This window comes from Hyperoodon ampullatus, assembly GCF_949752795.1.
Source record: "Hyperoodon ampullatus genome assembly, chromosome: 5".
Taxonomy (NCBI): Eukaryota; Metazoa; Chordata; class Mammalia; order Artiodactyla; family Ziphiidae; genus Hyperoodon; species Hyperoodon ampullatus.
The window spans coordinates 9175465-9199408 of record NC_136918.1 but is presented as its reverse complement, the minus strand read 5'-3'; the positions used below and the strand labels follow the sequence as shown (position 1 = coordinate 9199408).

The 23944-nt window shown below is 35.9% G+C and overlaps 1 protein-coding gene across 2 annotated transcripts in view; it reads left to right on the top strand.

Annotated features, from left to right (window-relative positions):
- XRN1 (5'-3' exoribonuclease 1) overlaps positions 1–22005 on the top strand; it is a gene marked incomplete at its 5' end in the record, with an annotated part of 94932 nt that extends 72927 nt beyond the window's left edge. The window contains 12 exons of one of the 2 annotated variants that reach the window (XM_079704674.1): positions 52–259; positions 1789–1884; positions 8442–8544; positions 11712–11773; positions 13675–13797; positions 14216–14372; positions 16302–16483; positions 18084–18197; positions 18292–18394; positions 20648–20686; positions 21048–21208; positions 21692–22005. In XM_079704674.1, coding sequence (XP_079560800.1) covers positions 52–259; positions 1789–1884; positions 8442–8544; positions 11712–11773; positions 13675–13797; positions 14216–14372; positions 16302–16483; positions 18084–18197; positions 18292–18394; positions 20648–20686; positions 21048–21208; positions 21692–21991 — 1648 coding nt within the window. In that variant the 3' untranslated portion in view covers positions 21992–22005. Of the gene's footprint in view, positions 1–51; positions 260–1788; positions 1885–8441; positions 8545–11711; positions 11774–13674; positions 13798–14212; positions 14373–16301; positions 16484–18083; positions 18198–18291; positions 18395–20647; positions 20687–21047; positions 21209–21691 lie in introns of both variants that reach the window. The other variant, XM_079704675.1, reaches the window with a different exon arrangement.
- Between the last annotated feature and the right edge of the window lie 1939 nt (positions 22006–23944).

The following is a 23944-nucleotide window of genomic DNA, read 5'->3' as shown; positions in this document are numbered from 1 at the left end:
CTCCCTTTAGTATTAATTTTCTCTGACCCTGATAAAACTTTTTACTTTTAGGTGCTCACCTGGTAGAGGTTATCGGCTGCCAACAAGTGCCTTGGTGAACCTTTCTCATGGGAGTCGCTCTGAAACAGGAAATCAGAAGTTGACAGCCATTGTGAAGCCACAGCCAGCTGTGAATCACTATAGCACAAGTTCATCAATTTCATCTGGGCATTTGGGAGGTCTGAACCATTCCCCTCAATCACTTTTTGTTCCTACTCAAGTAAGACTTTTATTTAAATAATGATCTTGAAAATATCTGTTTTCTCTTTATATATTTACTTGGTAGACTAACACTTATTTTGTCTTATATCACCCAAATGTCTTATATTATCTCCTACAAAATGACATTAATTTGAAAGGTAAGGGAGAGGACTATATCATATTTATCAAAAGCAATTTTCAAATTCCCACCATATAACTCATGGGTGATTTCCTTTATTTCATCTTCCTGAGGGCAAAACTTGAATTGTTTTGTGTGAGATACTTAACTTTATTTAATTCCATGGCCCCAAATTTTAACCAAACTTTTTGTTTTGTGTGTTTTGTTTTGTTTTTAAACATCTTTATTGGAGTATAATTGCTTTACATTGTTGTGTTAGTTGCTGCTGTATAACAAAGTGAATCAGCTATACGTATACATATATCGCCATATCCCCTCCCTCTTGAGTCTCCCTCCCACCCTCCCTATCCCACCCCATCACAAAGCACCGAGCTGATCTCCTTGTGCTATGCAGCTGCTTCCCACTAGCTATCTATTTTACATTTAACCAAACTTTTTAACCCAAATAGCACATGTTTATTATAGACTAATTAGAAAACAGATAAGTAGATGATAACAAAGGAAACAAGCAAAAATCCTCTCAAATCTCATAGGTAACCACTGTCAAATTTTGGTGCATATTTTTCTAGATTTTTAATTTGCATGAAATCAGTTCTCCATAAGTAATAGCTGATTTTTTTAATCAGATTATTTTTGTGTAAGGTAAAAAAATTTTTAATTTTTTTTAAATTTTATTTATCTTTGGCTGCATTGGGTCTTCGTTGCTGCACGCAGGCTTTCTCTAGTTGCAGCGAGCGGGGGCTACTTTGTTGTGGTGTGCAGCCTTCTCATTGCAGTGGCTTTTCTTGTTGCGGAGCACTGACTCTAGGTGCACAGGTTTCAGTAGTTACAGCACACGGGCCCTAGAGCATGCGGGCTTCAGTAGTTGGGGTGCGTGGGCTCAGTAGTTGCGGTGCATGGGCTCTAGAGCACAGGCTCAGTAGTTGTGGTGCGCGGGTTTGGTTGCTCCGCGGCATGTGGGATCTTCCTGGACCAGGGATCGAACCTGTGTCCCCTGCATTGGAGGTGGATTCTTAACCACTGCACCACCAGGGAAGTCCCAAAAAATTTTTAAATAAATATTATTAAACGTTAGCTTGAATAAGATAATATGCCAGTACACTTGAAAACCAAAAAAAAATCTTTTGGTGGGATATTGATTCAGTATAATCTTTTATAGCATTTGTTATGCTTTAAATATTTTTTAATAACCAATTACATCTGTAGAAGAACATTTTCACTCCAGCAGTATACTTTTATGGTTACTATACTGAGCTCCAGAAAAAAACGAACTGAGATCACAGATAATGAAATTTAAATATCCTGTCTACTGCTAAATAGCTTTAATAAATAAATTATTTGATTTTTAGTCTGAATCTTTATTTTTTCATGTTTCAGTTTTCCTTAAGAAGTTTTTTGTACTTTCCCAGGTACCTGCTAAAGATGATGATGAATTTTGCAACATTTGGCAATCCTTACAGGGATCTGGAAAGGTTCAACACTTTCAGCCACCTCTACAAGAGAAGGTTAGTATACCTTGCTTGATGGACATTTAATTTTTTTATATTTAATTTTTATTTCTATTTTAGGTATGCAGTGATTAATTTTCCTCCTGAAATCTCATAAAATAGAAATAACACTTTGATCTTGAATTTTCATAGTTTCTTAGGCTACATGTGTTTTTGAACTAATGAATAAGAATGTAGACAATTTTTCTTTTTAATAGAGGCTTTAATGGCACTCATTAACTTATTCACTTCCACTTGAATGTATAGGTTTATGCTGGCAGTTGGTTGTCTTAAATGTGAATGAGCAAATTCACATTCCTTGATAGAGTTTAAGAAGAGGAAAGAAATTCTGCTAAAAGAGTAGACTCAGGCACCCAAAAAAAAGGAAAAAGAATAGGAATGAATTCCTACTACATTTTTTGCTAATTACTAACCTAACTTCTCAGCTTAGGTCAAAAAGGAATGTCCTCTCAGGTTTATAAACCAGTAGCCTGCACCATGAGGGCCTAATTTATTCTAATGTCCTCCCGTGATGGTGGTATCATCAGTGCTAGGGAGGGGAAAATAGCAAAGGGAATGTTCGTAAAGTAAACATAAAAAGTGAGAGTGGCAACAACACTGTAAGTCAACTGTACTTCTTTTTAAATAAATAATAATAAAGTGGGAAAAATAATCTAAACAAAGTAAAAAAAAAAAAAGTGAGAGTTACAACACACAGGTCACTTCTGCCAATATGCTATTTTAAGTTTTCCTTAGATCATTCATAAATCTTTCTACATAAACGTAATCCATAACCAGATTTTTAAACCCTCTTTTCCTCTTATTTATTTAATACGGCTAATTCCTCAAGAGTGCTTTTTTATCATTCATTCATTCAACATGTATTTATTAAGTGCCTACCATGTGCCAGGCATTGTTCTATGCACTGAGAATATAGCTGCAAACAAAACAAAAATCCTGGCTCTCATACAGTTAGTACTGTAGGGAGGACAGGACAATAAATAAGACCAAAAAAAAAAAAAAGGTATATTAGATGATAATATAAGTTTGAGAAAAATTGCAGGGAAGCAGGATACGGAATTTTGGGGAGGGGGAAGACAAGGTTTTGCAGGGTTTTTGTTTTCTTGTTGGTTTTTTAGGGGGTTTTTTGTTTTTGTTTTTTTGCTTTGTTGATTTGTTTGTTTTCTGGTTTTGGGTTTTTGGGGGGTTTTTTTTGGTTGTGCTGGGTCTTGGTTGCAGCAGGCAGGCTACTTAGTTGTGGCTCATCAGCTCCTTAGTTGTGGCACGTGGGCTTCTGAGTTGCAGCAGGCAGGTTCCTTAGTGGCAGCTCACGGGCTCCTTAGTTGCGACTTACTGGCTTCTTAGTTGCGGCGCACGGACTCCTTAGTTGTGGCATGCGAACTCTAAGTTGCAGCATGCATGTGGGATCTAGTTCCCTGACCAGGGATCGAAACCAGGCCCCCTGCGTTGGGAGTGTGGAGTCTTAACCACTGCGCCACCAGGGAAATGCCCTGCAGTTTTAAGTGGAATGTTCAGGTAACATGTGAGCAAAGATTTGAACGAAATGAGGAGTGGATATACAGATACCTGAGGGGAGAGTATTCAAGACAAAGTCAAAGTCCCTGTTGGGGGTGGTGATCCCTGGCATACACAAGGATGAGAAGAACATTTGGCTGAATCAGTAGGGTGAGTTGTAGGAAATGTAATTAGAGAGGTAAGAGATTGATACTATGTAGGACCTCCTGGACCATTATAAGGACATTGGCTTTTACTCAGTGAGATAGGGAATCAGCAGAGGGTTTTGCACAGCAGAGTGACATGATTTGACTTATATTTTAATAGGATCACTCTGCCTGCTATCTTGAGAATAGAAGGTAGAGGAACCAAGGTGGAAACAGAGACTAGTTCAGAGACTACTGAAATCATCAAGATAGAGTTGATATTGACTTGGACCAGGGTAGTAGGACCCTGTGAAAAGTGGTCAAATTCTAAACATATTTGGAAGGGATTTCCAGCTGATGATGAATTGGATATGTGGGTAAAAGAGAAAGAATGTATTAAAGGACGTGACTCTTAAGGTCTGGATAGAGGGGCTATTAACTGAGATGGGAAAGACTGCAGATCTGGTATGTTTGTGGGGGAAGATCAGGAGTTCAATTTTGGTAAGTTTGAGATGTATACTAAACATTTAAGAAGAGTTATTGGAGTTAGATATTTGAGTGGAGATGTAGAATTGGACATTGAGTCTGAAGGTCATCAGTGTTGTCCAGGCTGGAGAGAGAAATTTGGGAATCATTATATACATGTATATATTCACCCACACATATACATATACATATATGTGTGTATATGTGCATATGTGTGTGTGCATATATGTGTATATATCTATATCTCTTTATCTATATCCAAGAAAGTGGATAGATAGACAAAAAGTTCAACAACTTAGCCTTAGAGCATTCCATCCTTCAAGAGTCAGTGAGATTAGGTGGAACTAACAAGACTGAGAAGGAATGGCTGGTGAGACGGGAAGAAAACCAGGGAAGGGTGGTTTCTAGATGCCACGTGAAGAACAGATGTCAGAGAGAACAGAGTAATCAGCTGTGTCAAACGCTGCTGATGGATCAGTTAAGATGAAAACTGAGAATCGACTATGCACAGAATTTAGCACACAAAGGCCATTGGGAACCTTGACAAGAACAGTTTCAGTTAAGTGATAGGAGCGAAATACTGATTTGAGTGGGTTTAAGAGAAAAGGGGAAGAGAGAAATTGGAGGCAGCAAATATGGGTAATTCTTTCAAGGAGTTTTGCTCTAAGAGAAAACATTACCCTGAGTCTCTCCTCTTTCCTTTCCCTATTTCTTCAGGTTCTTTGTTAACCTCTGTTCTTCCAGCCTTTCACTGGGGGCTGTTCCCTAAAACGCAACAGTTTTCTTTTCCCTTTTGCCTTATTCCTTGACTAGTGACTTTGGGTCTTACTTCTCTGCTAATTACCACTTAATCTATGTCTCTAATTCCAACCTCTCAATCAAGATCTAACCCAATATCTCCAACTTTCTAGAAGACAGGTATAGATGGATGCTCCGCTATCACCTCAACTTCAAGATATCTCACAACTGACCTCATCTAAAGCCTCTTCTCTTATCCTTGTTTTCTAACACAACCATTTACTCAGGCATATAATCTGAAAAGCATGAAGTCAAAAATTTTTGCTTCTTCTCTCTAATATTTTTTGCATTGAGTCCCCAAATCTTTTTACCCCTTTTCAGTTTTTACAACTGGACCTTAAATTGTCATCCCAGCCCTAGACTAACCTCCTCTCTGTGCTTCCTGTTTCTTATGTCTTTCCTTTATAGTCCTTCTTACATAGTACTTCCTACCTAATCTTTCCTAAAGATCCTTTCACCAGTGTTGCTCAATCATGGCATAACTGAGCAACGTATCTAATAATTAATAAGGACTCCTGCTTTTGAACTCAGTTTATGCCCTGTGGCAGTGTAGTGAAGATAAATCTGGGATTAGACTCAGAATCAGGAAATCAGGTTTTGTGCCTCAAGTTGCACAAATCTGATTTCCCTGGGCTTCTGTGGCCTCGTGTATAAAATTAAGGCTTGGACTTAGATGAACTCTGAGGTCTTTTTCAGCCCTCAAATAGTGTTGTTCAAATACTCTAGAATGTATAGGGCTTCCTGTTTAATACTAGTGGAATTCAACCTCAACTCAAACTAATATTTAGGCTTTCTATAATCCAGCTCTGCATAGTTCTTATATAAAGTATGTCAACTATTTGGTAAAATGGTCTGTTCTAATCAGATTGGTCTCCTAACTTTCCCTTTCCCATAAACAGGTAATTTCCATTTCAGATTATGTGTTTGCATTGTTCCTTCTACTTAGGATGCCCTTTCCTCTCTCACTGCCAAAAAGTCTACTAGCTATTACCACCAATTTCCTTGAGATGGAACACCACACTTGATATTATATTTCCTCAGAATCTTCTGTATGCATCTCTTATTATTAGGTGCTATTTCATTATTTATATCAGCTGAACACTCCCATGTTTTATCTCCTGTATATTCTAAGAATTATGAGCCACCACATATAACACTTAGATCCATGAAGCCTTAATAAGCAGCCTGGAATTCATCTGATAAGCAAATTACAGAGGACATGATTTTTTTTAAAAAAAAAAGGTATTCAAGCTTCTGGAAAAGGCAAAACTGTAGAGTCAGTAAAAATATCAGTGGTTGCCAGGGATTATTGGGAATGGGAGAGATGAATTGGTGGAGCACAGAAGATTTTTAGAGCATTGAATATGCTCTGTATGATACTATAGTGATGGATACATGTCGTTACACATTTGTCCAAACCCATAGAATATATAACACCAAGAGTGAACCCAATGTAAAATAAGGACTTGGGGTAACGATTATATGTCATTGTAGGTTCATCAGTTGTCACAAATGCACCACTCCAGTGGGGATGCTGATAATGGGGAAGGCTATGCATGTGTGGGGTGGGAGGTATAGGGGAAATCTCTGTACCTTCCTCTCAGTATTGGTGTGAACCTAAAACTGCTCTTTCAAAAAGTCTTTAAGGGCTTCTGGTGGCGCAGTGGTTAAGAATCCACCTGCCAACGCAGGGGACACGGGTTCGAGCCCTGGTCTGGGAAGATCCCACATGCCGCAGAGCAACTAAGCCCGTGCGCCACAACTACTGAGCCTGTGCTCTAGAGCCCGCAAGCCACAACTACTGAGCCCGTGTGCCACAACTACTGAAGCCCGCGCGCCTAGAGCCCATGCTCCACCACAAGAGAAGCCACCGCAATGAGAAGCCCACGCACCGCAACAAAGAGTAGCCCCCGCTCGCCGCAACTAGAGAAAGCCCACACCCAGCAACAAAGACCCAACACAGCCAAAAATAAATAAATAAATTTATATATTTTTTAAAGTCTTTAAAAAAACATTCAAGTCTTTATTGGCAGAATATGACAATGTGACTGACACAAATAGCTTTATGTAGACATCAAACAGAATAACTCAAAAAAGCATACTTAAAAGTAGGATATTTTCTTTCTAATTAAACTTAGGGCACTTTTTCTCTGAAATGGTACTGTGAACATGGGTTTTAGAGTGACAGCTCAGATATCAGCTCTCCTATTTAGTTCTGTAACCAATTACATTATCACTTTGACCCTCAGTTTACTCCTCTATAACATGGAATCAAAATATACTGCAGCATTTTTATGATTATAGCATTATTATAATGATGTTAAGATAATGGATGCAAAGTACATCTTAACCATGCCTGGCACATAATAGACACACAGTATTCATTCACACCAATTTATTGATCCTGCTGTTCTAATTCCCTTCTTTAGAGTCAGAATCCCCCACCAGCCATTGTGCTGTGTGGATGGAAATCTCTTGGTCCTTTTTTTTAAAGAGTAAAGAGCCCTAGATGTTCTTGTGCATATGAGCTCATGAGACCTTCATTCACACTTTGGTGCATATCACAACTATTTTTTGGAGCATGTCCACTGCCAATGAAGACACGATGTGCCTTTGTACCCAGTGTTCATTCGTCTGTGCTCAGAAAAAAATAAATAGGGCCCACCAAAAGCAAAATTGTGTAATCATTGTAAAGTGATTAATTTGTATTGAACATCTCCAGCCCCTACTTCTGCTTCCCCTTCCCACTTCAGCTGTGGCAAGTTATCTGTCTCTTTTTGCCTTCAGGCCTCTTCTCCCTATCAGAAAGCAAAAGGATCTGCTGTGATCTTTATATGAAACTTACTCATGTCATTTTGCTAATTTTGTCCATTCATGCACTGTCTCAATTACAGTAGCTTTATAATCAGTCTTGCTATCTGGTAGTAGTAATAGTCTTCCAGCGTTTGAAAACCTTGACATTATAAATATTAATTAATAAAAACCAGGTATTAGGAGAAAGGATGTGAAAGGGCTAATAATATCCTCAACTTTTATAACATAGGGACAGGAATGATGAATTTTTTAAAACTCTAATGGAAATTTTTAAAACAACAAAGTCAAGAAAATAGTATAATAAATCTACATGTACCCATCCTTTACCTTGAACATGTCCAGTTCTGTTTCTTCCATGATACCTATTCATTTCCTATCCCCACATACCCCAGAGATAGGATTATTTTGAAACAAATCTAGAGGGATCTTTAGAGGCTGATATTTCTGTTATGAAGAAACATTCACCTAAAGTTTAATCTTTAGTTTCTGTATTAACTTCAAACAAAATTAGATTGAATTCTTTCTATTGAAAGCATTTTTGTAAAATGATTGTTTTCTGTGTACCTTACTATCTAACCAATGCATAGAGAATCGTCTGGAGTGGTGATCATAATGTTAATAATGGTTATTTTGGGGGAGGTAGAATTTGAGTGGTTTTCTTAAATTCTGTATACTTTTCTGCATTCCTTAAATCTTTTTCTAGTGAGCTCTATAACTTTTATAAAAATAATAAAGTATTTATTAAGCATTGAGGAAGAGAAGTGGTTTTAATATTAAGAGTTTGTTTAAATCATTTATAAGAATTTTAATTTTCAGGGTGCAGTTCTACCTCAAGAAATAAGTCAAGTAACTCAACATCACAAATCTGGCTTTAATGAGAACAGTGTGAAGCAAAGAAAACATGAGCCTCACAGAAAATGTAAGTTATGAGTTAGAAAGTATACTTGTGGTGCTAACTGCTTCCTTTTATTTTTATTAATTAACAACTTTATTGAGTTATAATTCATACATGATAAAATTCATCCTTTTAAAGTATATACAATCAGTGTTTTTTGGTGTTTTCACAAAGTTGTACAACCAATGCCGCTGTCTAAATTTAGAACAATTTCATCTCCCCAAAAAGAAATACCGTACTTATTAGTAGTGATTCCCGTAGCCCTGGCAACCACTAATTTACTTCTGCCTCTATGGATTGACCTATTCTGGATATTTCATGTAAACAGAACCATAAAATATGTGACCTTTGAGACTGGCTCCTTTCACTTGGCATAATCTTTTCAAGGTTCATCCATGTTGTAGCATGTATCAGTGCTTCATTCCTTTTTACAGCTGAACAATATTCTATAGTATGAATACTACATTTTGTTTATCCATTCATCCATTGATGGACATCTGGATTGTTTCCACCTTTGGGCTGTAATAAATAATGCTGCTGTGAATGTTTATGTACAAGTTTTCATGTGAACATATGTTTGCAGTTCTCTTGGGTATATATGAATGAATGGAATAACTGAGTCATGTGTTAACTCTATGCTTAACTTTTTGTGGAACTACCAAACTGTTTTCCAAAGTAGCTGTACCATTTTACATTCCCACCAGCAATATATGAGGATCCAATTTCTTTTTTTCCATAACACTTGTTATTATCCATCTTTTTTATTATAGCCATCCTAGTGAATGTAAAGTGGAGTCTCCTTGTGGTTTCCATTTGTAATTCATTAATGACTAATAGTGTTGAACATTTTTTCATGTGCTTATTGGCTGTTTGTATATCTTCTTTGGAGAAATATATATTCAAATCCTTTTCTCATTTTAAAATTGGGTTGTCTTTTTTATTCTTGAGTTGTAAGACTTCTTTTTATATTCTATATCCTATATGCTGAGCAGATATTTGATTTGCAAATATGTGCTCTCATTCTCTGGGTTGTCTTTTAACTTTTTATACAGTGTCCTTGAAGTACAAAAGTTTTTAATTTTCATCAAGTCCGATTTATCTGTTTTTTTCTACTTTTTCTTTGTTTGCTTATGCTTTAGGTATCACCTAAGAAACCATTGCCTAATTCAAGGTCACACAAATTTACACCTATGTTTTCTTCTAAGAGTGTTACAGTTTTAGCTGTAACATTTAGGTCCTTTTTTCTTCTTTTTTTTTTTTGTGGTACGCGGGCCTCTCACTGTTGTGGCCTCTCCCGTTGCGGAGCACAGGCTCCGGATGCGCAGACTCAGCGGCCATGGCTTACGGGCCCAGCCGCTCCACAACATGTGGGATCTTCCCAGACCGGGGCATGAACCCGTGTCCCCTGCATCAGCAGGCGGACTCTCAACCACTGTGCCACCAGGGAAGCTCCTTTTTTCATTTTTGAATAAGTATATACATGGTATGAGATAGGGGTCCGTATTCACTCTTTTGCATATAGATATCTAGTTGTCCCAGAACTATTTGCTAAAAGACAGTTCTTTCCCCATTGAATTCTCTTTGCACTCCATTGAATTGTCTCGGCACCCTTGTCAGAAATCAATTGACCATGGATATATGGGTTTATTTCTAGTTCATCAATTCCATTTCACCTATCTATATGCCATCTTTTTGGAACAACACACCGTCTTCATTACCATAGCTTTGTTATCAGTTTTGAATTTGGGAAGTTTGAATCCTCCAACATTGTTTTTCTTTTTCAAGATTATTTTGTCTGTTCTGGTCTCTTGCATTTCCATATGAATTTTAAGATCAGCTTGTCTATTTCTGCAAATATGGCAGCTGAAATTTTTATAGGTATCATATTGAATCTGTAGACCACTTTGGGTAGTACTGTCATTTAGCAATATTAAGCCTTTCTATTTCTTTCAGTGATGTCTTGTAGTTTTCAGTGTACAAGTCTTGAACTTTTTTTGTTAAATTTATTTCTGAGTATTTTATTCTATGTAATACTATTGTCAGTGGAACTGTGTTCTTAATTTAGTGGGGGGGAGATTGTTCATTACTATCTATAGAAATAAAACTGACTTTTGTATATTGATCTTGTATCCTCCAACCTTGTTGAACTTATTTATTTGCCCTAATTTTTTTGGCTTCTGCAAATAGAGATAGTTTTACTTCCTCCTATACAATCTGGATGCCTTTTATTTTTCTTGCCTAATTGCTGTGGATAAAGCCACCAGTACAATGTTGAATAGCCGCGGTGTCACTTTTTATTTTCCTCCTTTTTGCAAGAATTCTTCCTTACCTTCCTCTCTTCCTTTCTTTTCCCCTCTCTGTTCCCTCTCTTCCCTTTCCTTCCCATCTTTGTCCCTTCCTTCCTCTCTCATTCCATCTCCTCCCTCCCCCTTTCATCCCTTCCCCTTACTTCTTTCCTCATCCTCTCTTTCCTCTTTTGTCTCTCCCTCTCTCCCTTCTTCCTTCCTTCCTTCTTTTCTTCTTTTTTCCCTTTCCTCCTTCCTCTTCTAATCCATCCCTTTCACTTTCTTTCTGTTCCCATCATTTCCCCTTAACAGCAATACTAAAATAGCTTCCTAATTGGTCTCTTACTCCTTCTACCTAGCTAATAAGCCACTGCCATATTATAATTTTCTTAAGGCACAGTTCTGATCAGATTCCTACCAGCTCAAAACCTTTCTGTAATTGTGCCTATTGCCTACCAGTATAATTCCATAGTCTTCAGTCCTTTGCAGATTGTGGCTGCAGCCTGCTTCTCTAGTTCAATTAAGCTGCATTATACTCCTCAACCACCAGCAGAGCTGGTCTGTTTTTAGTTCCACAAATATTCCTTGCTTTCTGCTTCTACTATTATTTATCTTTTCTCCTATTATTTCCTTTGCTGGAGTACTTAGCCTCTTATTCTGCCCTTTGGAAACCTGCCGTCCTGCAAGGCTCAATTAGATGCCACCTTTCTTTTTCCCTTACTGTTGTCATCTGTGAGTTTCTCTTCTCACCCTCATCTAAATTATAAGTTCCTCAAGATCAAGGCCTTTGTCTCCTTGGAATTCTGTGAATTTTTTACACAGTGCCTTGCTATGGTAAATACTTGGTAAATTTAATTGGTGTGCAGCAAATTTCATTTAACAAAATTTCTGTTTTCTTGTCTCTAGTTAAAGAAGAGTGTAAGAGTCCTAAAACTGAGAGTCGGTCACAAAAAATATCAAATAGGCAGGTAAGCTTCTCAAAATCACATTTCTAGTAGCCCACTTTTTTTTTCTTTTTTTTTGAACATCTTTATTGGAGTATAATTGCTTTACAGTGGTGTGTTAGTTTCTGCTTTATAACAAAGTGAATCAGTTATACATATACATATGTCCCCATATCTCTTCCCTCTTGCGTCTGCCTCCCTCCCACCCTCACTATCCCACCCCTCTAGGTGGTCACAAAGCACCGAGCTGATCTCCCTGCACTATGCTAGTAGCCCACTTTTTATTGTAGTTGGTGGCTCTGTGGCATCTGACTGAATTTTGCAGCCCTTTCAGCCAGATTCATAAAATGCATGACAAGAGGGTTGCTGAGCCTCTCAGTCACTTGGATGGGAGGTTGCACAGCTAGAGTCCAAGATTTGGAACTAGAGAGACCTGAAGTTCTGGTTCTGCCATTTAACAGCTAGGTGGCCTTGAGCAATTCACTACACTTCTAACAGCCTCAATTTCTTCATCTTTAAAATGGAGATAAAAATATATCACTTGTGTCTCTCATTATATACAATCTATATATACATAAATACATACAAACATACCTACATATATGCATATATGTGGGTACATTATATGTATAAAATATGTAGAAATATGTTTGTATATTCAATGAAAGTATATGGACCAACATGGCAAAGTTAACAGTTAATTCTCTGGAGTTAGGTTAATGGGGGAAACTGAGATCATTTATGTTTTATTTTATATAGTTTGTTGTTTGATAAGGAGTATGTATATATTTTATAATCAAAAAAACATTTTAAGTCAAAATATTTATGTACACTTATGTGCATTTTTATATGCATATTATATAACACAAAGTTTTTAAAAATTATATCTCTTATAAGCTATAATATATTACATTTATAAAAGATACCTTAGCAGATATCTTGGCATATAACAGGTTCTCAGCCCATTAATTTTTAGATACCAATAAAGGGTTGAATTGCATGACTTCCAGAGTCATCTCTTTCTGCAACTCTTATGCTATAATTTCCTTTCTTCTAGAGAAGGGGTTTGTAAACTCTTTGTGTCATGGACCTCTTTGGTGAAGCCTATGGACTCTTTCTCAGAATAATAGTTTTAATGCTACAGTAAAATACATAAGATTTGAAAGAAAACCAGTAATATTGAAATACCATTAGAATCACCACCATTGTGTTTTATTGCCTACACTCATAACTGAAGGGAATACTAAGTCTCATTTAGAAATTAATGAGGGCTTCCCTGGTGGCGCAGTGGTTGAGAGTCCGCCTGCCGATGCAGGGGACACGGGTTCGTGCCCCGGTCTGGGAAGATCCCACATGCCGCGGAGTGGCTGAGCCCGTGAGCCATGGCCGCTGAGCCTGCGCGTCCGGAGCCTGTGCTCCGCAACGGGAGAGGCCACAACAGTGAGAGGCCCGCATACCACAAAAAAAAAAAAAAAAAAAAAAAATTAATGAAAATAAAGATGGAATTTTTCCCCTCATCAAGTTTATGGGCCCCCTTTTTTTCTCATGGTATAAAAGAGAAAATAACACCTTAAAAAGTTTGCAGCAATTTATTTAGAATACCATTAAGTCAGAATTATAATTTTATTTGCACAAAAACTCATTCTTACTCTCTTACAGGCATTTGAAGGGCCTGCCAAATGTAATGTTAAGCTTTTGAAGAGAAATTAGGGTGCAGAAGTCTCAGAAAACCGAAAGGTTGAAACTAATTATCCAAATGCCATTGATAAGCTAAAAGACTGGTTTATTCAAGTTCTCTTCCCAAACTTTAACACCTGGGAAGAACACTGAGTGAAAATTAAATGATCATTTTTGTACATAAAACTCTCAGCTATTTTCATGCCCTTGTACTTTCATCTTCATGCACAAAATATTTATTCTTTTAGCCTAATCCTGGAATTGAGAACTTCTTAGCATCCTTGAATATCTCCAAAGAAAATGAAGTACAGTCATCTCATCATGAAGAGCCTCCAAGTGAAAAACATTTGTCACCACAGTCATTTGCTATGGTTCGTATTTTGTAAGAGCTTGTACACTCTGGTAATTTCATTACTGTTAGCCATACATACCCTGTGCAACAGTTAAAACACTTTCTCTTATGTAGACTGGTGTGTGGCATTATTATTGTCATCCTGTGAGAAAGATCGGACTGCCCTGGGCAATTTAGCCACCATAGCTCCCTTGCTTTTCAAACATTGCCACTAGACAATTTGGTCAAAAGTTAAGCAGAATAATAAGTATTGTTTCTTTGCCAGGAAATGTGAATTTTTTTTTCAACTCTATTTTCCTTATTCTCTATCTGAATGTAGTTATCATCTTAATTTTTAACAATGGAACTTATTAAAAGAAACATCAGTAAGGTCTGTAGCTTTTAACTTTTCTCCCATATCCCCACTATCTCCATACCAATCATTTTCAAAACAGAAGGGAACTCGGATGCTTAAAGAAATTCTAAAAATTGATGGCTCTGACACTGTGGACCATAAGAATGAGATGAAACAATTTGGTAATGAAGTCACTGTTTCCTCCAATAGAAGAGATGAATATGGATCTTCCTCACAGCCTAAACAAAGTAAGAAATTAAGTAAGTAAGCTAAGTACTAGTACTAATAACCAATCACTTCAAAAATTCAGTTCATTTATTTTTTAATCATGTGATTTTTAAAGATAATTAAGTATAATTAAGAGTAACAAATAAGAGTATAATTTTATACTTGTGTCATTTATATAACAATGTAACTATGTAACCAGTAGATCTGCAGTCCCTAAATGTCTTCCTGTGACTACGTTTTTTTTTAATATTTCTTTTTTTTTTAATAAGTTTATTTTTTTAATTTAATTTTATTTATTTTATTTTATTATTTATTTTGGTTGCACCGGGTCTTAATTGCGGCAGGCGGGCTCCTTAGTTGTGGCACATGTGTTCCTTAGTTGCGACCAGCAGGCTCCATGCATGTGGGATCTAGTTCCCTGACCAGGGATCTAACCGGCATCCCCTGCATTGGAAGGCAGATTCTTAAGCACTGCGCCACCAGGAAAGTCCCTCCTTGTGACTACTTAAATTATACTACTACAGATACTCATTCTGGAGATCCCAAACCTGGAAAGGTTTTCACATTTTAGCTTTTTCTCAGTAATTTAAAAATGATTATGTAACTTAAATACATTATTTAACTTTTCTATAAATTCTTTTATCTGTAAAATGACATTGCAAATGATGGTTGTGATAATTGTATGACATATATAAAGCAGTTAGCACTGTGTCTGACACATCATAGGTGCGAATAATTGATATTAGTATTACGTTAAAATAACTTGACCAACATAAAAATAGAAGAAGCTGTAAAATCAATTTAAAATAATTAATGGAGGCACACACTGGAAAGTGGGCACTTACCTTAAGTCTAAGAAGCCTATAGCATAACATCTGGCACATAGCTGGATTTCAGTAGATGTCCATCATTACCCCTACCTTCTGCGTCCCCTGTACTTTAATATTTTGACTGTGTAATTACCTGCAAAACCTACCAGGAAAAATGACTCATGCAAAAGTAGGTTGGGGACAGAAGTTTCTCAAAGAGGTAAAAAACATTTTGAAATAAGCTAATCTGAGTTTATTAAGTATCAAAATCAGAGTCTAACTTCATTTATACTCCACTGAGTATTGGGATAAATAATTTTAAATTCCAGTAACTATCAGGAAACTATTTATCATAGGGACAGATATGCTCTTGAAATAGAGCAAAATAAAATTTTAAAACAATATTGGATAGATATGGTCCCACTGTCAAAAACAAGTAACTTTTACTATACTTCAGTATAGTGAAAAATATCATCTACCTTAGAGTCAAGAACTCAGAATCCAGCTCATGTAACAGAACTAATGTGTGACTTCAGGCAAGCCACTTAACTTTTTTAAAATCTATAACAGTAAGAGGTTTATATTCATTCTTCACTGGGGTGTGCTTTCTGTTCTGTTGGTGAGTTTGTTGATTATAAAGAATGTGAACTTTCAGAATTTTTAAATCATAATAAAGGCACTTAAAAGACTTAATTTCAGAAAAACTTTTAAGAAGCATTATTTTAGAGCAAAAAAAACATTCATCCATGTGTCTCAGAAGGTAGGATGGAATTTTGAGAAAACTGAAGCTAAAGCCTCAGAACTTAAGAATTAATTGTAAATCAGCTCAAGAAAGCCATTTGCATGTTTAGATTTTGCCTGTAAATAACTATGTAGTCATTAATCTCTCACAATGCTAATTTTTGGCAGTCATCTACTCATATTTTTAAATCTTTGTCTTAATTATATATCAGTAATTAATTATAATCATCTAAAATCTTCATTGAATTTAGTCATTTTAGGCAAAACTAAATAGTTCTTATATTTACTTCATGGGAGATTCCTCTTCTCACTTTTAACAATGTCCTCCTTGCTATTCTGTAAGGCCCTGCCATAATTGCATAGTTTGAGATATCATTTAATGTAGATATGTCCTTTTCTCTTTTTTGACAGCATCTTATATGAACAAGCCTCACAGTGCTAGTGAGTACCATAGCGTTCAGTCTGTGGACAGTGTGTGCTGGCCTGCTGCCAGCCAGATTCCTCCTGTGTCCACACCAGTAACTGAACTTTCTCGAATTTGTTCCCTTGTTGGAATGCCACAACCAGATTTCTCCTTTCTGAGAACACCACAGGTATTGTATATTACTGTTCTTCCATTTACATAAGTTATTGAACACTGAGCTTAAATAAATTGACTGAAAATCTTTGGCTAGAAATAATACAGTGGAGCTAATTTTTTTGACTTTATGAGCAGCATAGATTAATACCTCTCACCCTGGGTCTTCCATTTATGCATAACCAGACCCCTCAGAGAAACTGATAGAGGAAGCTGGGCAGCAGGTAGCCTCGCAAGATTCTGCAGACTGATAGAGCTAGGGATTTTGGTCCCCAGCAGCAGTTTTCAAACTTTTTGGTCTCAGAAACTCCCCATCTTTTTTTTGAGGACCCCAAAGAACTTTTGTTTACTTGTGTTGTATTTACCAAATTAAAAATTAAAACTGAAAAAAAAAATTTTAATGTTGTTAATTTAAAATGACTGAAAAAAATTTAATGAGAAGAGTCACATTGCTCTACATTTTTGCAAGTCTTATCCATCTTCTAGCTGAATAGAGAAGCTAGATTCTCATATCTGCTTCTTACTATCAATCTCTTGTAATACGTGGTTTTGGTTGAAATATATGAAGAAAATCTGGCCTCACACAAATAGTTGGAAAAAGGAAGAAAATTTTAATAGCCTTTTCATATAACTGTGGATGTTCTTTGATACTACTTTAAAACATGGTATTTTCTTAAAAGTTAGTGCAATGTAGAATCTGAAATTATATCAATGAACTTTTTGTTCTCTGTATACTTATGAGAAAAGGAGAGTGAAAAGGGCAAATAGAATTTTCATATTATAATAAAAATAGTTTGAACCTCAAGGATCCCCAGAAAGGGGCTCAGGGACCTCCAGGATCCCCACACTGCACATTGAGAACCACGGCAGGAAGGCTGTTTTCTCCTTTTTACATCCAGATTCTTGACACATTCTCACCTAAAGCAGAAAGCATGATTAAACTAATAATACTACATAAAAATGGCTACTTTTTTAAAAAGTAACATTTTTTAAAAATCTTTTTTATAAAAGAAAAGCGCATACTGTAAAGAGTTATTTAAATTTAAATAAAAAGTCAGAACCTCTGAGTCTTTTAAATTTTAGCAGTTAATTCATATTAGCGAAGTATGTGCTATTTAAAGGATGGTGGAAAGCAGGGGTCAGCAGATTTTTTCTATAAATGGCCAGAGAGTAAATATTTTAGGCTTTGTGGGCCATATGGTCTCTGTCACAACTACTCACCTCTACAATTACAGTATGAAAACAGCCATAGGTGATACATAAGAGTGGGCTTGGCTGTGTTCCAGTAAAATCTTACATACAAAACAAGTAGAAAACCTAGTTTCCTGATCCGAGATATAAAACAAAGTTTTGCTGGCTTTCATTGACATTATGCTTGGTCCTCAGCTAGCTTAGAGATCATTTTAACTTTGTAAACATTGAAAGATAAGGCAACAATTGTAAAGTTTTTGCGTCATAACCCAGAACTTAAGCTGATAGTCCTTTTTTGAATTCTTAAATTTTTTTTTACAAAATGTTAGATGAAATTATTCCATTTGTTTAAACTAAGCTTTGGAGGAGGAGGTCGACTTCCTGGACAGATAACTTCATAACCATTCATGTTTTTTTTTTTTTAGACAATGACAGTTTGCCGGGTAAAATTATCTAACGGCTTACTGGTACATGGGCCACAGTGCCATTCTGAAAATGAAGCCAAGGAACAAGCTGCACTTTTTGCTTTACAACAATTGGTGAGAACTGTCCATGAATTCTCTACTAAATCTTTAATTAATCCCTCTGGATGTTTTTGTTGCATTGTTTTATAACTTTTAAATACTTCCATAGGGCTCCTTAGGAGTGAATTTCCCTTTGCCTCCACCAATATTTCCAAGTTATCCTCCTGCTGTACCACCTGGAACCATTCCTCCAGTTTTTCCCCAACCTACTGGTAAGATATTTTGCTCTTCTCAGTATTTGTTATTGAATTATATTGTTTTTAGAAAGTTCTTTTATGAAGCATCATTTTGAGGAAACAAAAAAATTACCTAAATGTTTAGGTAATTTAAGGAGTTGTGAGAAGTAAAGCCTGAAACCAGAGCCTGCAGGTTCATCTAAAAATACCATTTGCCCTCCTACAGTCTCTAGTGTGGCTAGATAGAGTAGGACTGTTCTCTGTTTTGGGCAGCCCAGTAGCTGCCAACGCATGAATTTGGGTTTAAGGTAGACATCAAAAACACAGGGAGGGGGGGCGGGGGGGTAGTTGTAGGGAGTTGGGGGAGGTGTGGGAAGAAAAAACAGAGATGAAGGGAATAAGAAGCTGTGGATTTGAAAGAAACTGCCCTTGGTGATTAGGGAAATGAAGAGCGGAGGGGATTTTGCACTTACTCTATGTATGTTTCTTAATATTCTCTCACATTGAGGATAGGTACATAGAAGACTAAAGAGCTTTTAAAAGATAATTACTCTTAAAAGAATTTTTTTTAAGTTTTACAAAAAAAAAAAAACATAATCAGAGTACCCTACTTGGCTTTGCAGTAATAATATTTATACAGTCACATATCATAAACACTGTTCATAATTTTAAACAAACATTGTAATATACTTACATTGGGAGGACAGGGTAAGTATTGAGGGGTGGTATAAAAGAACTGAATTTTGATCTATCATAACAGGAAGTCTAAAAATGCCTAAAATTGAAAAATCAACTAGCAGTATAAGCAAATTATTGAACAGTTTGGAAATAAACAGTTAAACCTGGGATGGACTGGATGACTGCTATATTATGTTGAAAACCCTTTTTATTACGATATGTATGTGTATAATTTTCTTTACTTTGATTTGTTTAAAAATGCAGTTTGTCTAAGGTCATAAGTTACTAAGTAGCAGTAGTAGTATTCAAAAGCAAATACATCTAATTACAAAGCCCACAATTTTGTTACTGTACTACACTGGCATTCCTTTGCCTGTATAAACAATGTGTAGTCATAAAATTTTTATGACACAGTGGATCTGAAATTTTCATATAGCTCAAGGTAGTAAGTCCACTATAACCTGGAAAATCTAATTTAACTGCTCTTTCACTTTCAAAAATGAATCCAGCAACTATATATCAATTAATTTTAAGTAATTAGTTCATGCAGGTTACCTAAAGTTCTACCCACAAGCTTCTCTCAAAAAGGATTTGTCTTATGAGAATGTATTATCTAAAAGGAATGATTGTTTTCCCATTTATTATCGATATTTTATAGCTTGATTATTATGTTTACGTTCATTATTATATCATGTTTATTAGTGTATTCATACCTACCAAGAATTTTAAAGCTTAATTGGAGTTCTTTTGGTTTTGTGCTGTCCAGTATTCCAATAATAATATATGATATAAAAGCCACGAGATTTGAATGTTAATCAGGAGAAAACAACTTATGCATCAGATTAAGATTTTAAAGTTATTTTATAGATTTCCACTTTATGGTATGAAAGGGTCCCAATGGAGAAAAATATATTTTATATTTAGGACAGTGGTTTTGGGAAATGGTTGAGTTGACCTATGCATAAGATTACTATAGCATCTTTTAAATAGATCTTCTTAGTCTTATAACTGCCACCAAACTTGCACATAATTTTCTAAATCTTACTAGTGTGTTTCGTATTAAAACTGTTCTTTATCCTAGAATTTTTACATGTGTAATTCATAACATTGAAATATATTATGATTCTTCTCTCCTGATCCAAACATTTTTTAAGTAGCTGAGTTTTAGTTAAGCTATACTGTCTTATAATTCTGGCTGCCTTTTTATCTCTTTAAAAAGAAGGTTTGAGCACAGTACATACCTTCTTTGGTGGCAACGTGCGGGTGTCTCAATTGTCATTGTTTAATGCAGTAGTTCCCAAATGTTGCACTGGTGCTGACTGTGGAAGAATCACCTGTGGAGCTTATTAACAATACAGATTACTGGACCCCTCAGAGTCTGATGTACTAGGTCTGGAGCCTTGCCCAGGAATCTGTATTTTATAAGCTCCCTATGTGATTCAGATACACAAATCAGTCTTGGGAGCCACTGATTCAATGTGCTTTTAATAAGAAAATGTAATTTTTTTTAAAAATTCTTGAATTACAAATATTAGAATAGGGAAAAAGATTCTACATGTTATATGAAAGTGATCAGATTTCAAGACTTGAGCTTTTTTGGTTTTTTTGTAGGCTGGGATCACTATGGAAGCAACTTAGCACTGGGGGCAGGTGAGATTCTTAATATTTCTCTCTTCGTGCCCTGGCTTTTCTCCCCCAAGGGACAGTTTCATGACCCTTCTATTATTTTTTTAAATATTATTACAAATACTCCTAAAGCTTATATCAGTGTATGGTACTGTTGGCCTTCGTAGGCCAGACAGCATAATGATAAGCTGACTTCTGTAGATGATTCACAGTCCTTAAGGGGCTCCTGAGGTTGAACGTTGTAAGCAAGGGTAATCAGAAATTAGGTGTATATGCCCTTTGCCAAAGAGAAAAAAGCCAAAAAAGGGTAGCAGAAGGAGGTCTTAAATTTCAAGGCTTTTATGATACCATTTTACTAAAACAGCTTTTCCATAATTTTTAACAGCTAATATAATGCCCTCATCATCTCATCTCTTTGGCTCAATGCCATGGGGACCACCAGTGCCAGTTCCTGGGAAGCCCTTCCATCATACTTCATATGCTGGGACCATACCCATGGCTGGAGGAATGCCAGCTGGTGTGCACAATCAGTTCATACCTCTACAGGTGAGACCTGAAAGAGAATTATTATATTTTTTTTAACAGAATTAGTTTCTCACTGCTCAAAGACCATTGATAAAATTTTGTTTATTCAGTAATTATTCAGTGCCAACTAGAAGTCCATTCAGTACTGGTCTGGGTACTGAGAATATATTTTGACCAGTGGTGACCAGTCTGACCTGTTCCCTGCTGTCTGAGTTTGTGTTCTAATAGATAATAATAATTGCAACAAGTAATAACATCCTTTTCTAGAACAAAGGGATTTAAAATCAGGAATATCAATTTTCTTTATATTTAAGTTATGGATAATTTTTAAATATTTTATTTGTAACCATATTCCTTGAATTTCTAAAGTCTGGTTTGGAGGTTATAAGTGGAAGTCACAAGTCAGCAGTGATTGACAAGTATTAGCAGCATGGTTTATGGTATTTTCTGACACTAGCTTTTTTGGTCTGCATTGTTAATTAATGATGCTTTTATTCCTCAAAGGTAACAAAAAAAAGGGTTGCAAACAAAAAGAATTTCGAGAACAAGGATGCCCAGAGTTGTCAAGCCACCCTACTTCAGACTAGCCAGTCAGCATCTTCTGATGTCACCAAAGTGATTCCACAGGAGAGTTTATCAGCTTCCTTAAAGTCCTCTCAGATTTCTCAACTTGCGTCTCCTTTTCAAGTTGAAGCTGCCTCCCCAGGCCATAGTATGTCTCGCCATAAGTCAACACCAAGCTCCTCAAGAAGAAAATCAAGAAAACTGGCTGTCAATTTTGGAGTTTCTAAACCTTCTGAATAAATTTGGTACTTGGAATTAAATTAATTTCATTCCTTTCCTCCCGCCTTTTTATAAATCTATATCTGTGTGTCATAAAAAATTACAGTGTACTATTTTAAAACAATATATTTCAATTAAAATTTTTAAAATTTTTAGTTGTCAGGCACTTTTCATGCTATTTAAAAGACTATACATCAAATTGTGCATCTTAAGTATGTGCAATTTGTTTTACATCAATTATACCTCAATAAAGCTGTAAAAAAAAGACTAAATTCAACCTTGTATTCAAATAATATCAACGGACTAAGCATTCAAATGTACCACTCTAACCATTGACCTCATCATTAGAAGCATCCTAAACTATGAATTAGATATCATATTGCAATAATTATAAACATTTTTTACACTATCATTGAGGGATAATTAAATGGAGCATGAAAATTGGGCCTCAAGTATAATTTACTGAATGTGGATTTTATTTCTCTTTTTAATGATGTAACAGAAGTGTCAGGAGAATGGCTCTTATTTATAGGTATTTTAACTTATGTTTTATTATATCTGAGGGTCCTTTGGACCTGCTGTGAAGTGATCACACTTGTGGTGGTGCTGCCAGTTTTGCTTTATTCTCAATTTTGTACCAAAGCAACTTCAGAATACTGATCAGAATATTTCATTTAACTGCTTAGGATTATAAACAGCAATCTAGATTTGAGTAAATAATTACAATTTTTTAGATTATTCAAGAACCAGCATTAGTAATTTCTAATAAAATTGTTTCAAAATCTACAGGGTATAATGATTACAAATTAATCTTCTAATAGAATAAAGTACAAAATATTAATCATGTTAATTAAAATAAATTGTGTTATCAATTTGTATAGCTTTTTACCTGCTTACTTAAACATAGATGAGAGCTCCATTGTTGGTCCATGTGTAGTGCTTCCTGGAACTGATGAAATTCTAAATTTTTCAAAAATTCCAAGGTGTGCACAGGTACCATCAGTGTATACTGTACATTATTTATATGACAAGTGCCCGTCTCATTCTCGTTCCATATTTTTAGCGTTATGCTGAACTGCCCAGGGACTCTGGTGTTTTGTCTTTGCATGTCACGTGTGGGTGTGTATTGTTCAAGCTGTAGCTGTTGAAATTATTTTAGAGTTTATGAAAATGTCTCAGTGGTACCAGGGCCTGAGTTTTTATATATATGTTTGTGCTTTCATTTTTGTGATATGCTTGTATTTTTAAGGAAGTAAGTTATCATACTTTTTTAAAAGTAGGAACAACCATCTTTGTATGGAACTGATTATTATATTTAGTTTCATTTGGCTCATTGAAAACTCTGCCATGAGTCTGAGTCTGTTTGTTTTTAAAAATGCTAGTATTGAATTAAATGGGTTTCCTTCTCTAACTGCTAAATGTTAGAGTTTCTCTAAATGCTAGTAGGATATTTGTATATTAGTCGTGCCTTTAGTGTAAGAGAAAAGTGTTCATTATCTGTCATTTATCACAGTCATGTGAGTTTCTGTGATTTTATTTTCTATTAATTTTCCTAGATGCAGATGTTCATTGGCTCCCAGAATTTCCTTTTTGGGGAATATTTGTGTCTCTGTCATGGGATCCTGAGTCACGAGGCTCCAGTACTTCTCCGTGTTGGTCCTTATTGCCTCACGAACTTTTGTGTTTTTTTTAAGGGAACATCTATTTGGGGCATACAATACAAAAAAGTTCAATTGTGACAATAAGATTATGTCAACCTCTTACTACTTTAAAGTGTATAATATTTTTCACCTTATGTAACTTTACAAACTCAAGCATTCAAGAATTGCCTCACTCATCATTGCTCTGTGACCACTCTATAAAGAGTGTACAGCCCACTTCTTTTTTTTTTTTTTTTTTTGCGGTACGCGGGCCTCTCACCGTTGTGGCCTCTCCCGTCGCGTAGAACAGGCTCCGGACGCGCGGGCTCAGCGG